This window comes from Phalacrocorax aristotelis, chromosome 5, assembly GCF_949628215.1.
Source record: "Phalacrocorax aristotelis chromosome 5, bGulAri2.1, whole genome shotgun sequence".
In the NCBI taxonomy this organism is placed as follows: Eukaryota; Metazoa; Chordata; class Aves; order Suliformes; family Phalacrocoracidae; genus Phalacrocorax; species Phalacrocorax aristotelis.
The window spans coordinates 40,130,929-40,144,057 of NC_134280.1; the positions used below are offsets into that span (position 1 = coordinate 40,130,929).

General features: G+C 44.0%; 1 protein-coding gene across 12 annotated transcripts in view; it reads right to left on the reverse strand.

The window, feature by feature from the left end:
- Positions 1-13,129, reverse strand: part of IKZF2 (IKAROS family zinc finger 2) — a 114,979-nt gene that overhangs the window by 51,580 nt on the left and 50,270 nt on the right. For 8 of the 12 annotated variants that reach the window (XM_075094058.1, XM_075094050.1, XM_075094051.1 and 5 more), the window contains one exon: positions 652-918. In XM_075094058.1, the coding sequence (XP_074950159.1) occupies positions 652-918 (267 nt within the window). The remainder of the gene's footprint in view (positions 1-651; positions 919-13,129) is intronic. The other 4 variants (XM_075094055.1, XM_075094061.1, XM_075094057.1 and 1 more) reach the window with 1 other exon arrangement.

The window sequence follows — 13,129 nt, forward strand, 5'->3', positions numbered from 1 at the left end:
TGCCACAAAAATAGTATCTGGATGGTGAGGGGGAGCCAAGGGTTAGCCCACATGAGTGGTTCAGGTGAGGTTTCCCTGACAGAACTCTTACATGATGAGCAGCAAGCCCACCCTGGCATCAGCATTGCTAGCTACTGTGTGTCCCCCCTCAGGGGTTTGCTAATCCCAGGTTTGCTGGGCCAGGCCACCAGCATCACGCCCAGACACTTGCAAAGGAGATATGAGATCCCCAGGAAGCTGCTGGCGTTGTCAACCTGTGAGCACCTCCAAGGGAAGGCCATCTAAGACCCACCTTAAAGGCTCAAAAGCCTTGCACATGCACACACACATAAATGCACACACCCCCATGCCAGAGGATGACTCTCACCACCTTGCCCCTAGTCAAGAACAGTAGAAAGGTGATTTCCAGACTTCTGTGCTGTTTTCAAGAATCAAAGGCTGGAAATTAATGTCAAGGAAGCACCATGCTTGCCAGAAACACAGCATCACCAGAATCTGGGGAGCAAGGGGAGAATCAAAACAACTAAACCCATCTTCCCCCTCCCCAGCCTCCTGCTGCCCCATGAATGAAAAGGGAAGAGAGAAGAGTTGTCAGGTAATATCAACATCAGACGCCACAGGCAGTCATCAGGTTTTCTTTCAGCTGCTTACCAGTGTGGCTCCTTTTATGTACCATTAGCACATTGGGCCCAATGCAAACCATGCCACAGACGTCACATTTCAGTTTACCATTCGGAAGCCGGATTCCTCCCTCGCTCGATAGCTCCTGGATCTTTCTGTTATCCGCCATCTCGTTACTCTCAGTGAGGGGCTCTTCCAGGCTGCTTCCTTCATCATGAGCCCTGATCTCATCTTCCTGACTCAGGGGCTTCCTGTCACATTCCTCATCACTTTGCATTTCTAGCTTTACTGAATTTGCTGAAATAAGGAAAAAAAAAAAAATTAAAACACATGTATTTTCTAAGTTCTCAGTCACTAATATAATGATAAACTTATGCTATTATCAATATTAAAGCACAGCCTTGAAGCTCAAACCAACATGAGGGCCTCACAGTGGTGATGGCACCACAAGTTACAACTACATCTTTCTTCAAGGCTTTGTGGGGCTTTTTTGTTTTGTTTTGGGTTGTTGATTTTTGTTGTTGGTTTGGTTTTTTCGTTTTTTTTTTTTTTTAAACTCCTAACTTCTATCCCTATTTTACAGCTTAGAAACTAAGGCATGGCATGATCCAGAGGCCTACCAAAAGTTGCAGATATGCGGCAGGCTTAAGAACCAAGCTCCTGCTTGAAGCCCCCTTCCTTTCAAGGAGCTCAAGTCACAAGAGCAAAGGACATAGACAGAGCTGCTTCCTCCAGGTGTCTCTTGCCTAGTTCACCAAGACGCAGGGTTTCCAAAGAGAGGACATTGCACCACAACAGCTCACAGAAGCAAGCACCCTTTGCAGGCAGGATTGTTCAAAATGCAGGGAGCTAGTGAAGCCAGGCTTGTGAGTTGAGTCGCTAATCTCCAAATCACCTTGCCTGCACAGGCAGGTTTCCTGACAGAAGAGATCAATCTCTGGATGAGCCTCCAGTACCTTTTTTGCTACCTTTTCCTGATTCACATGGGACACTACCAAGGCAAACAGCTCTGAAGCGAGACCTATGCTGCTGGCTTATTTATGTTTGCAAGTGAAATAAGTGCAGCTGAAGATCTTTTATATCTGTTTGGTTCACCACTGATTTCTGTGATCCTCAGGTCACAGGACAAACCTCTAACAAGAGCTTGTGAGATCAGCAAATCTTTAAAGAAAATGAATGCATCAGGCTTTTTCATGTAGGGGTGTTGGTGCAGGGGTGTTTTAATCACCAGACATCCCCATTTCAATGCCTCAACAGTTGGTCGAAACTGCTGAAAGGCCTGTCCCAGAGTCACACTCTCCATCCACACTGTTAGCCAGAAGGCAAGCCCACGTGCCTGCTTCCCTAAGCCTTGATCCTGCTGAGGGTTTTAAAAAGGAGGTGATTCAGCCTTCATATCTAAGCAGTCTTTGACCTCTGTACTAAGGCCATTAGCACGAGTGTCCATGACAGCAGTGGACCCAGAGTGCAACTGCATGCCTGGGGCCTGGCCGGTGTCTCTGAACGCCAGCCAGCCATGCTCCACAGCAGCCACCCAAGGGGACCCTGTCCGGGAACCCAACAAAGGAGTTCGGAGTAAATATGTCTGATCACTGTGAGGAACCAGGGTTTCCAAACAGGAGGCCTGGAAACATCAGAAGAACAAACTCTATTACTTAGACTTCCTCATTCATCGTCCTTTCTCCTCCTTCCCCAGAATCTACAGCTAAAGAAAACACAAGGTTCAGAGACTGATGTTGACGTTGCAACTCTAAATTGTTGCTGTTACTCCTAGGTAAAGCATAGTGAACAGGGCAAAGGCACCAGAGACCAAACAACGGTAAGATGCTGCTTTTTAATAATAAAATTGTTGAAACATTTTCCACTATTCATCAAGGCACTAATAGGAGCTAAGGAATAAAAATACTATTACAGCAAAGCCCATCCAGAGCAAGGACACAGACAGGTCAGGTCACAGAAACTAGTATAAGCACAGGCACTGTCATTGAAATGGTCTGTAATTATGAAATATTTGAATGCTTCATTTATAGAAGGGAATTGATATTTTTGTTGCCACTGAGATGCATTTATTGTTTAAAAAAAAAGAAACAATGGCACTGACTAAGAGCTCGACCATGACCTGGCCCCAGCTGGTCGCCTGGGGCAGCACGTGGCTGCATCAGCCTGGGTGCAGGATGGCTGTTCCCACCTACACCCAGTGCAGTGGAAGAACATGCCCCGAGGATGGCTGTCTGCTCCACAGTACTAGCCCCGGTACCAGCAGCATGCGCAGGGAAATACGTGGATGAAAGCAACTAGCCAGATGCTATAAAACTTTATGTAATTACAAATCATCCCCCAATGACAAAATACGATTTTCTTAATGGCTTCTTCAGCGATACCACCACCACCTCAAGAAGGGGAGGAAGAACGGCAGAAACAGGTCAACAGGAAGTGTTTCCATGGAAAGCACAAGGGGCCCTGCCCTACCACAGCAGCAAGAGAAGCAACGGGAAGCCATCCGACACTTCTGTGGAGCCCAAGGTGCAGTGGGTGGCATAGCCACCACCAGCCTCATGACCAGGAGGATGCACCCTTGGTGGAGGGGCTGAGCAAAAGGGAGGAAGAGTGGGAGCTGTGCCAGCTCCATGGGCTGGCAGGGGGAAAGCCGAGGTCCTAGTCCCACCTCCCTGTGGAAAGCATGTGTTGGTGATTTACAGATAGCCCACTTTCAGAACTAAGGAATGGCAGTTCCTTCTAATAATAGCAGCCTCTTGGGGTATTCAGCAAGTCTGAGAATAAAGCCCAGATAAATGGTTTGCAGTCTTCAGGAGCAGGATTTAATACACTTGACCACACAAGTAGCTAGGGTAGAGCCAGAAATAGTGCCCTGTGCCACTCACCTAAAACCCTGGGTTTCTGCTGCAAGCCTGTGCACTCTCCACGCACAGTAATGCACAAAATAACTAAAAAACACCTCACACCAATTGCGTATATTTATAAGTACTAAAGAGAGAGAGAAAGTCTTGTATCTTACATGCCTTCTATGTACATAAATTTTTGTCTCTATTTCTCTGACATAGGATAATAAACACTTGACTGTAATAAGTGCTGAGCACCACAAGTTCTTATTCACGCCTGTGGACCTCTGCCTGCTCAGCACGTATGAAAGCAAGGCTGCAATAGCTTACAAACTGGAAGATCACTTACTTTATCTTGCCCTAGCGTTTCTTTCTGCCGAATGATGGCTTTCACCAACAGGATAAACAGCACTACAAAACGGAGCAAGCCATTTGCTGAAATGCAGCCTCCCCAGACACATGGTGCTCCACAACTCCTGCAAACATAGCTCCCAAAGCCCAAGTAATTAATGTTGCATCTTTCATAATAGCCCAGCTATTCTGCAAAGTTGTGCAGGCTGTTTACTCTTCTTACTTCCATCACCTTCACACACAGAGCACCATCGTTGCCATTTTCAGAAACCCTCCACTAGCTCTTGTTGCTGCGGGAAGGTTTCCTTCAGCTGAGACTTGGCACAGGTCTCCAAGGAGGGTCGCACTGGTGCAGCAGGGATCTCCTCAGCTCGTTGCGAGGGCTTTGCTAATCAGGTCATCTCCGCTACCTTACATCATACTAGTATATATATTAGGCTTGTGTGGTAGCCTGCATACAAACAGGTGCTTAAATTGCCTATAGTTTGTTTTCTCTGTTCTCAGACAGCCTTTGAAGCTACAATCATTTTGTGGCACTGTCTTTGTTTTCACCTACAGCCACAAACTCAGAAAGCATAATGAACTCTGCTGCAAAGAAAAAAGAAATATTCAAGGGATGTTTATGGCTATCCTGCATTGTACACAAGTCTTCACATCAAATTTTACCCTGGGTTCCCTTGCCTTGTTCACATGCTTGCTGAGTGGCAGGCCTTCTCATTCCTTGGCAGAGCAAAGCACAAGTAAGTAAATGGAAAAAAATTTTTAAGCTTTTGGCACTTTTCCTAAAAATCACAGCAAAAGAGATAGCAGTGATAAACTGTAATCCAGATCACTGCAAAAGCACGAAGTTGAAATCAAACCATTCCCCTCCAGTTAATACAAGTTCCTTCCACTTTTTCCCCAGTCCAGCACACCTCATGGGAGAGGGGGTGGAAAAAAAAAACCAACAGAGAGAAAGAAGCAGCCACAAAAGCTTCTACCTATGAACATGAAGCTAATGGCACGTATTCACCAGACTACACAAAGTTTCTTTTTTTTTTTTTTTTTTTTAGAGAACCAACCAGCTGATCCTGAATCACACTTTATCCTGAGCAGCCAAATTGAATACAATTATCATTAATGTCTCATAAGTGCTAATTAAACTGCAATTCCCTGTTAAACAGCATTTGGGCAAGTTTTCAGTACCAAAATATTTCCTTCACCCACAAATTAGTGTGGCTACAAACCAGAAGTTGGAAGATCCACCTATGAAAAATATTCCTAGTATTTCATCCTCTATCATGGAAATTTGTTTCCCTCAAAACTAAGATCTGGGGCAAAAAAAACCCCACCCTCCTGTCCTGCTGAGAGATTTGATCCCCAAGTGGGGTGTAAATTAGAGCACTGGTCATCTTTTTCTTAAGCAAGCAAGCAGGCTAGAGTACAATTCCCATTACAGAACAAAATTCCTGCTGTCCAATACACTAGGGAACAAGCAGCAGGACTGTGCCCCTCTGTCTCCTCCACTGTCTGCTGTCCTAGGTCATTGCTTATTTTATCTGTGGCCTTGGAAAACCAGGCTGGCCACTGTCACCAAGGGTTTGTGGTCTCCAGCTAGAGGTTAGCCTTTCCTGGCAGCAGCCATGCACCACCAGCCTCTTCCTGTTGCCCCCAGAGCAGCAGAAAAAGCAAGCCTGACCCCTCAAGCCCTCCCGCGCCTTTCCCTCATTCCTCTTCTCTCACCAGCAGGAAATGAAGCTTTGGCCCAGCTTCAGATAGCCATCCTTGAAGAGGCAAAATTCAAAGCTGCCACCCCCAAAGAGCCTTGGAGTGGCTCTGTGGGCAAACACAGCAAAGTACGTTTGCAGCTAATGCAGACACAACATGCTCTCTAACCAGACTCATGTGGTAGAGGGGGGCAGGTGGTGCATTAGCTCTACCAGGGTCTGCCGCAGATTCCCTGTCCAGAACACAATATAATGCAATATTGAAAGCCAGGATAATGCATCTATCTTTACCCCAGAATGCAAAGAAATTAAGAAATTGCTACTTCCCTCCGTAAAATGAGGCCAAGCTCCAACTACTGCAGCACAGTGACAGGCAGCTGCAGCACAACTTTCTGCATATCGTCTTGTCAATGGTCAGTGACACCATCTATTTTAATCATGAACTTCTCCTAGGCAGTGGATTAATGACATTGCTAATTGGCAACTAAAGACAAATAGAAAATGACCCAGCTTCTCCCGTGTTTTGAACCTGGGTATCTAGTTCTTACACATCGCAAGACTCAGATGTGGAGTGTTTCTATACTTCTAAATACCCTGTTTCTATGCTATTAAAAGCACTCAGTAATGGTGAGTGGAATACGTTTAATTTTAAGAGCTGGGGTGACAAACCAACAAGCATTTTGTAAAATGAAAATTAAGGGTGGGGGGGAGGCAGGAGGGAGAACTCATCCATCTGGACATATTTTGAAAATTCAAAGTAAGGAATGCCAAAAGTTGTAAACAATAAGCCCTGACTGCTCTTGTTCAATCTAAGAGCACTCTGGTAGCAAAAAGGGTCCTTAAAGAAGGTGTTTACACCACTCCAGAAGTGTAGTGAGATTTTAACGCATGTTTAAACATACTTTTCTCCTGAAATAGTATAAAGGGGTCTTAGTGAAAAGAAAACTTCATATTGGAGTTTCTTGTTGCTGGTAGAATTTGGCTCTTAATTAATGAGGCTTTTCAAGTCCATTTTGACTTATTTGTGAGCTATTAAATGTGTAAACAAGGGAGCATGGACAAATCCTCCCTTTGTAAAACAACACGCATACAAAGGGAGTGAATGCCAGCTAAGCAGTGGCAGAACCAAGGGAGGAATCTGCTGTTGTCTCCTCATAGCCACAAAGTACTTGGCAATCAAATTGACATTAGAAAGCAAATTAACTGGAAATTATATTTAGTTCCTGAGGAACAAACAGGCCTCCCCTTCTCCTTGTGCTGTGCTGGTGCAAAGCGGATCTCTCTCCAAAGCTGTGTAGGTGTGATGCTGAGGAATAAGGGGAGTCAGGCCTGCCCGAGGCACTGGTAGCACATCTACTTCTTTGGGGTGGATAACTGTGATCTCTGGGAGAAAGACGGATGTCTCTTAAACAACACTTGTGGGCAATGCTGCCCTAACAACACTGTAATGGAACATGTTTCCGTTTGGGGTTAGAAAGGTGTGTTTCAAGGGAGCCAGTTCTGCTTTCACAGTAGACTGAGGCTTTATGGAGACTTAGAGAGGAGTGAAGCTGTATCTGGATGGAACAAATGAGGATGAACGTCACCTGCAAAGAATGGGGAATTACCCAACTCCTTTCTCGAGTCAAGCGACAAAAGCCCAAGCAGCACCTCTTAACATTACACATGGACATCCCCGATGCTGGGTGTCATATTTGTTTATCCCAAGCTGCCAAAGATTTAGCTTTTGGCCACTGAGCCAGTGTAAATCTTAGATTGTGACACCATATTGTCTTGGTGACCTCAGCCGAGTTATGTCCATTCATAACAGTTAAACCATACATTTCATAACCAATATAAAGAAGGGGGAAAAGGAAGGATTTAGAAGCTTTGTGCTGAGTCCTTTCCTGCATGCTACAAATGGGTTTCTTCAAGCCCACATGGAGGCGGTTAATATACCAGAAATTCAGTGAGAAAAGATCAGCTTATTTAGGCATCCTTAGAAATTTTTAGTTTTCACATTGAAGAATCTCAGTTTAAGCCTGCTACCTCTGAAGTCAATTTAAACTCTCACTAAATGCAACAGAATACTTATTTCATATCTTCTGGAGGTGGTGTATGCAGTAAGTGTGGACTAACAGGTCTGTTACACCCAAGTTTAGTTTAAATTAGGATGTGGTTTCATAGCTAAGCCAAGCTTCAGTCAGGTTTTAGCTGACAAACCATGGTTGCTATCCTCTCGTTCTTTACCTCTTCCATCCTTTATATTGGCACTGGTGCTCATGAAACTGGGTGGTAAACCAATCTGGTTGAAAACTAACCTTCCTGAGAAAAATCAACCATTTTCAGCTCGATCAGGTGCCTGACCAGCTTTGGCTGACGTGGAGCAGTGCCCTAGATCTCACTGAATGTTTTCAGTAGCAATGGTTTGAAAATACCAGGCAGCTTCTCCCAGCCCAGCTGTCCGCAGCCAGACACAAGGACACTGCAGCAGTGAAACCTGTGGAACAACTTTTATGCTCAAATGGCTATACAAGATTATACAAATCTTAAAGTGAAAAGACCACAGTTACAGTTGGAAGGGGTCTGATTTAAACATGCAGCATCCCAGCAAGTGCAGCATTAAGATCTGAAATTTCTTTTCTATCACAAGACCAAATTCTGGTTTCAATGATTTTTGAGTTGCATTCAGTGAGAACCCTGCTGAAGCCCAAAGGCTGACATGCTGAATAAGAAGTATCTTAGTATAAGTAAGGACGGTGGTATCTAGACCAGAATTTGCCCCAGATACCCAGCCTTTAGGCATGACTGTTTGCTCACCAGTCACCCGCAGTGCATACCTCCATCTGGCAAGAGCAAGAGCTCCTAACTGAACATATATGATTGCTCAGTGTTGCAAGATTCTTGTCCAGAAGGACCTCAGACCAAATTTCACCCACAAATGCATCTATGCAACTTGTACTTACACAAGTGAGAGTCAGGTATTCGTATCCCAGGGTAGGAAAAACACTTCCCCTCTCCCTCCTTTGCTGCCTATGCTTATAAAGTAATTATGGTGCAACAAGTATTGTGCTTAATAAAATACAAGGTTTCTGCTGATTCCCTGTAGGTTCAAGGAAAAGCATCCTCACCCCTATGGCCCCCTATCCATTTGCAACGTCAGAACCAGGCCCCTGCGAAAGGTGAGTGGAACACAGCAGTACTCAGCTTCTAGCTGCTGTCCCCTCTGCTGATGCTCAAGATAAGCCAGTTATTAGGCTTGGAGTCATGGATTTTTCCCTAAGGTCAAATCAGGAGCAATTGTTGGATACCTCTCTATTTGTTCTGCTGCTTTTCAGGTTGTTTTGATGGGGTGAGAGGGAGCAGGGTTTTTCTTTTTCCTCTCCTTTTTCTGCTGCATGAAAGATGCCTTTCTGGGCAAATGTCATCTAGCAAACTTTCTGCCTTTATGCAGCACCTCGTCAGCCCTCGTGTTCCCCTGCTCTCTCCTGCCCCATACGGTAATCACTGATTTTCTGCCTCTGCCTTAATGACTTCACACTTGTTGCAGATGGGCAGGTGATGCTGGGGGGGCTGTATAGCATAGCAGGTGTTCTCCAGGGCCCCTTTTCATGGTAAACTTTTATTTCACAGTTACCATGAACTGCAGGAGGCAGGATTCGGTGATGTGGGTGGTCTTTCGCAGCCCTTTCCCTTGCTGACCTAAAGCAACTCCCTCACTGTCTGCAACATGTACATTACGTACTGTCAGTCTCCTCTCCTACCACAGCTCTTTTTTACTTCAGTAGTTATTTCCGATGCACGCTGGAAAGCGGACAAAGGAAGAAAAATAAAATCAGGTTCAGTCCTGCAGTGAAACAGTCTGTCTCTCAATACATTAAGACCATGAACACCTTTTTATTTTTAAGACTGATTCAAATTCTAGTAAGGGAGCAGAAGCAGCATATACTCATTGAGCAATGACACAACATTCACCCCGAAGTGAATTTTCTAGGAGGCTGCTGAGAGCTCTATATGGTACCCAAAACTAGAAGTTTGTAATGGAAAATGCTGACAAACTACATATATATAGGGATAACCTCTTATAAACAAAAATAAAGTGATTTATAACATCCATTTAAAGTGACCAAAACCTCATTGCTCACTCTTTGTCATCTCTGCTTCTTAAAAAGTGCGTGACTTCCTAAAATGCTTTCCAATGTATGCAAAGAGTAGTAATTATAACAGTAATGATTATTTCATTTATAAGGAACTTTCCATTAGGGATCTGAACTATATTTGAAAATACACCCGAAAAAGTTGTTTGAAGCCAATGGAACGACTTCCCTGGGTCTGGACCAGGTACTTTGCTCACCATCTGGCATTTTACCACTAGAGATATTATTTTAAATAAGGGAAAGGCTTTAATTACACCTTTGGTTCATTCACAGCTTTAAGGAAAAGATGTATTTATTTTTAATCATATAAACTCTAAATCATGTTAATGCAACCCAACCTAGCCATGTCCTCCCCCTCTAAAGAAGGCACCTCCCCTGACTCAACAACCCATGGAAAATTATAGGATAAGCACCTGTCACAAAAATATTTTCTGTCTTTGTCACTACATTGTAAAAAGGAGATTAACAACAAAACCTGTTCCATTTATTTGAGCCAAAGCCTTGTCTGCAACCTTGGAGGCAGGTGGCTGATGCAAAGCAATGGGCAGATCCCCAGGCACAGGACCATTTACAGCCTTGGATCACTGCAAATGTCTGAGCGTAGGACTTGTTACCATGTACTTCACAGTCATTGCTGTGATTAAAGAAAAAAGGGAAAGCAGTTTTGCCTAACCACAGTGTGACTGCATGAAGTTGAAGGCAAACTCTTAAAAGCCAGTATCCTTGTAAATGCTGAGTTCTGTCAGCACAATGCTGCTTCAAGACACGTATTTTTACTTGAGACAGCTGAAATAGTGTATTTCCCTTACATTTTTTTCCTTACTGATTTCAGATGGCCAATAAGGACCAGGTTTTGGGGATCTGGGACCTTGAGATACCTGCTCACAGTTCAGAGACCCCAGCAGTATTGAATTCAGCACATTAAGGCAGGACTTAGAGCACAAAAATTCACCTACATCTAAAGATGCACATGAAAGGGCTACTCCAAGAACCAGACACTGCCAGTATGTTACAAGGATGGCAGAATCTAGTTTAGACCGTTAACTTATCCAAATTTAAAAGGACAGAAGAGTTTATAAAAATTTTCCACTCTCAGAAGTCACTTCAAGGATCTAAATCTGTTTAAACCCAAAATTTAATATACTAAAAATGGGGGAGGGTATCTCTGTTGCCTCCTTCCCACAACTTAAAACACACCAGCTATTAAAGCAGCAAGATATTTAAATGACTATTCATTCTGATTTTTTTTAAAGCAGTGCTAGGCTTTCACCTGTATCATTATTATGTAGGCAGTGACAGATGGCAATGGGAAAATATAAAATAACTCCTAGAGTATTAACTTTTTTTCAGTACCGTATGTGTCAGATTCTTTAGCATAAATAAATGGCATTACACAGTCTCATTAAATCTATACATCTGTGTAGTAACTTGCAATTTATGGATATTTTCTGACACAATGTTCAAACCAACAGGTTTAGCTCACATGTTTCTTTTCTCACCATGCCATCTCCAAGTCACCAGAAAAGCAAACAAAAGCAAAACCCTACAGTAAATACTCCTGAAGAATTCTATGAGAAGATTTGCTATTCATCATTTACACATATTTAAGGGAATGAGAAGGAAACAGGGTGGTAGGATCATGGAAGAAAGGGGCTGGAGGGAGTTGGCAAGTAAACCAGATAATTAGGTACCTAAAAATCTACATAGCTAACAAGAAGGGAATGGTTCCTCAAGTTAGATTAAAACAATAAGAATGGGGACACACTCACACATTTTCTCATATCAGCCACTTAAAACACCAAAAGTACCCACCACATTTTCACCACAGTACTGAAGAGCACTGAGCAGATACCCCCATCGACTGCTAAAACAAGAAAGGACTAGGGATTACAGGACCGAACCCCAAACAAACATTTCAGACTGCTGAAGAGGTCATATGATGCACCATCACCAAACACGCTGAAAGATGCTGCAAGTGGCTTTGAGCACCACTCGGTATTATTCCAGAGAAGTCAAGACGACATTGAGACGTAACCAAATCATAGACTAAAGCATCTGACACTTCCTCAGGAGATACATGCACCCTCTCCCAAACATGTCCCATAAACTCAGCTACCCTGTGGAAACAGCACGTTCAACCACCACATACAGCCATGCACACAGCCTCTCTGACGGACAGCAGAACGATTTCTTTTGTTTGTCTTCAGTTAGCTATAAAGCTTTGTTTTATTAAGGGGCTGAGGCTGGGCGACATCAAGGAAGGTCCTTGTTTGCTTTGTTCTAGATTCTGCAACCCAGGTTACATGGGCAGGGCAGGGACACTGCTACCCCTGGGGCTCAGGGCCCTGAGGAAGGTGGGATGGGAGGAGAGGGCTGGTTTGTACACTTGTACATACAAATCTACTCCTGGGAGTGCTCCCAGTCCCACCTTCATTCATCCTGCAGAGCCCTTGTAGCTGCTACTGTCTGTCCCAGTTAGAGTCTCCTTCTGGGCAACAAGTTGTCTTTGGGAGCTCTCCCTTTAACAAAACAGCCCCCTGGTCCAGGCTGGTGGAATGGGATGCAGCACCACTCACTGTTACTAAACATTCATTAAAGACGCCAACAAAAGAAAAATCCCTAAGCATAGCCACAGGGATGGTCAAAGAACAAGCGCCTGCCACAGAGGAGTACAGCAGCCCTGCAACTTCATTCTGTATTGCTGTGTTTTAAAAAGCGCTTCCTCTTTGATCTCCCATGATAGTACCTTTGGAGTTGTCTCCAAAGATCTCCAATGGATCTGGAGAGCTGTTAATGCCTCCAAAATATCACAGGGTATCAAGAAACACTCCTGCCTGAACATCAAGTCATCTTACAGACAAACTCAGGCCTCACGTATGTGACACATTCCCATTGGAAAGCTTAAATTTGGCATTTGGCAGCGACTTCTGCACGTCAACCTTTTGTCTCCTTGGGTAAAGGATCTGTTGGGAGCTATTTACGTACTGGCTCTTTTCCTCTAGGAGGAGCTGGTATCTCTGCCTAAAATTAAGATTGCTTGACACTTCCTACGATGAGGCCCTGTTTTTTACTTATCACTTTGCCAAAAACAATTTAGGCTGAAATTTGTAGGCAATATTCTAATTTTTTTGTGTGTGTGTGTGTGTGTGAAACTGCAAATCAAAACACAGTTCAACTGGCTCTGACAAAGAGATTGGAGAAAACACCACCACTGGTTCTTAGCATTCAAGTAAGGCGTTTCATGACCAACCAAACTAATGAAGCCTGCTTTCCTATGAATTTGTACCCACGGTCTCTTTCAAGTCCTCTTTCCTCACAGTAATCCCAATTGGGGTACCTTCTGCCAAACAGGACAAATAATGTCTGAGTTCCACTCACCTTTTCCCTCACTAATGAAGGCCAGAAATCCCAAGAGATCCTCTGACCATGCCCCAAATTTCATCTCATGGGTACACTTCTATTGAGTCAGTTCAAG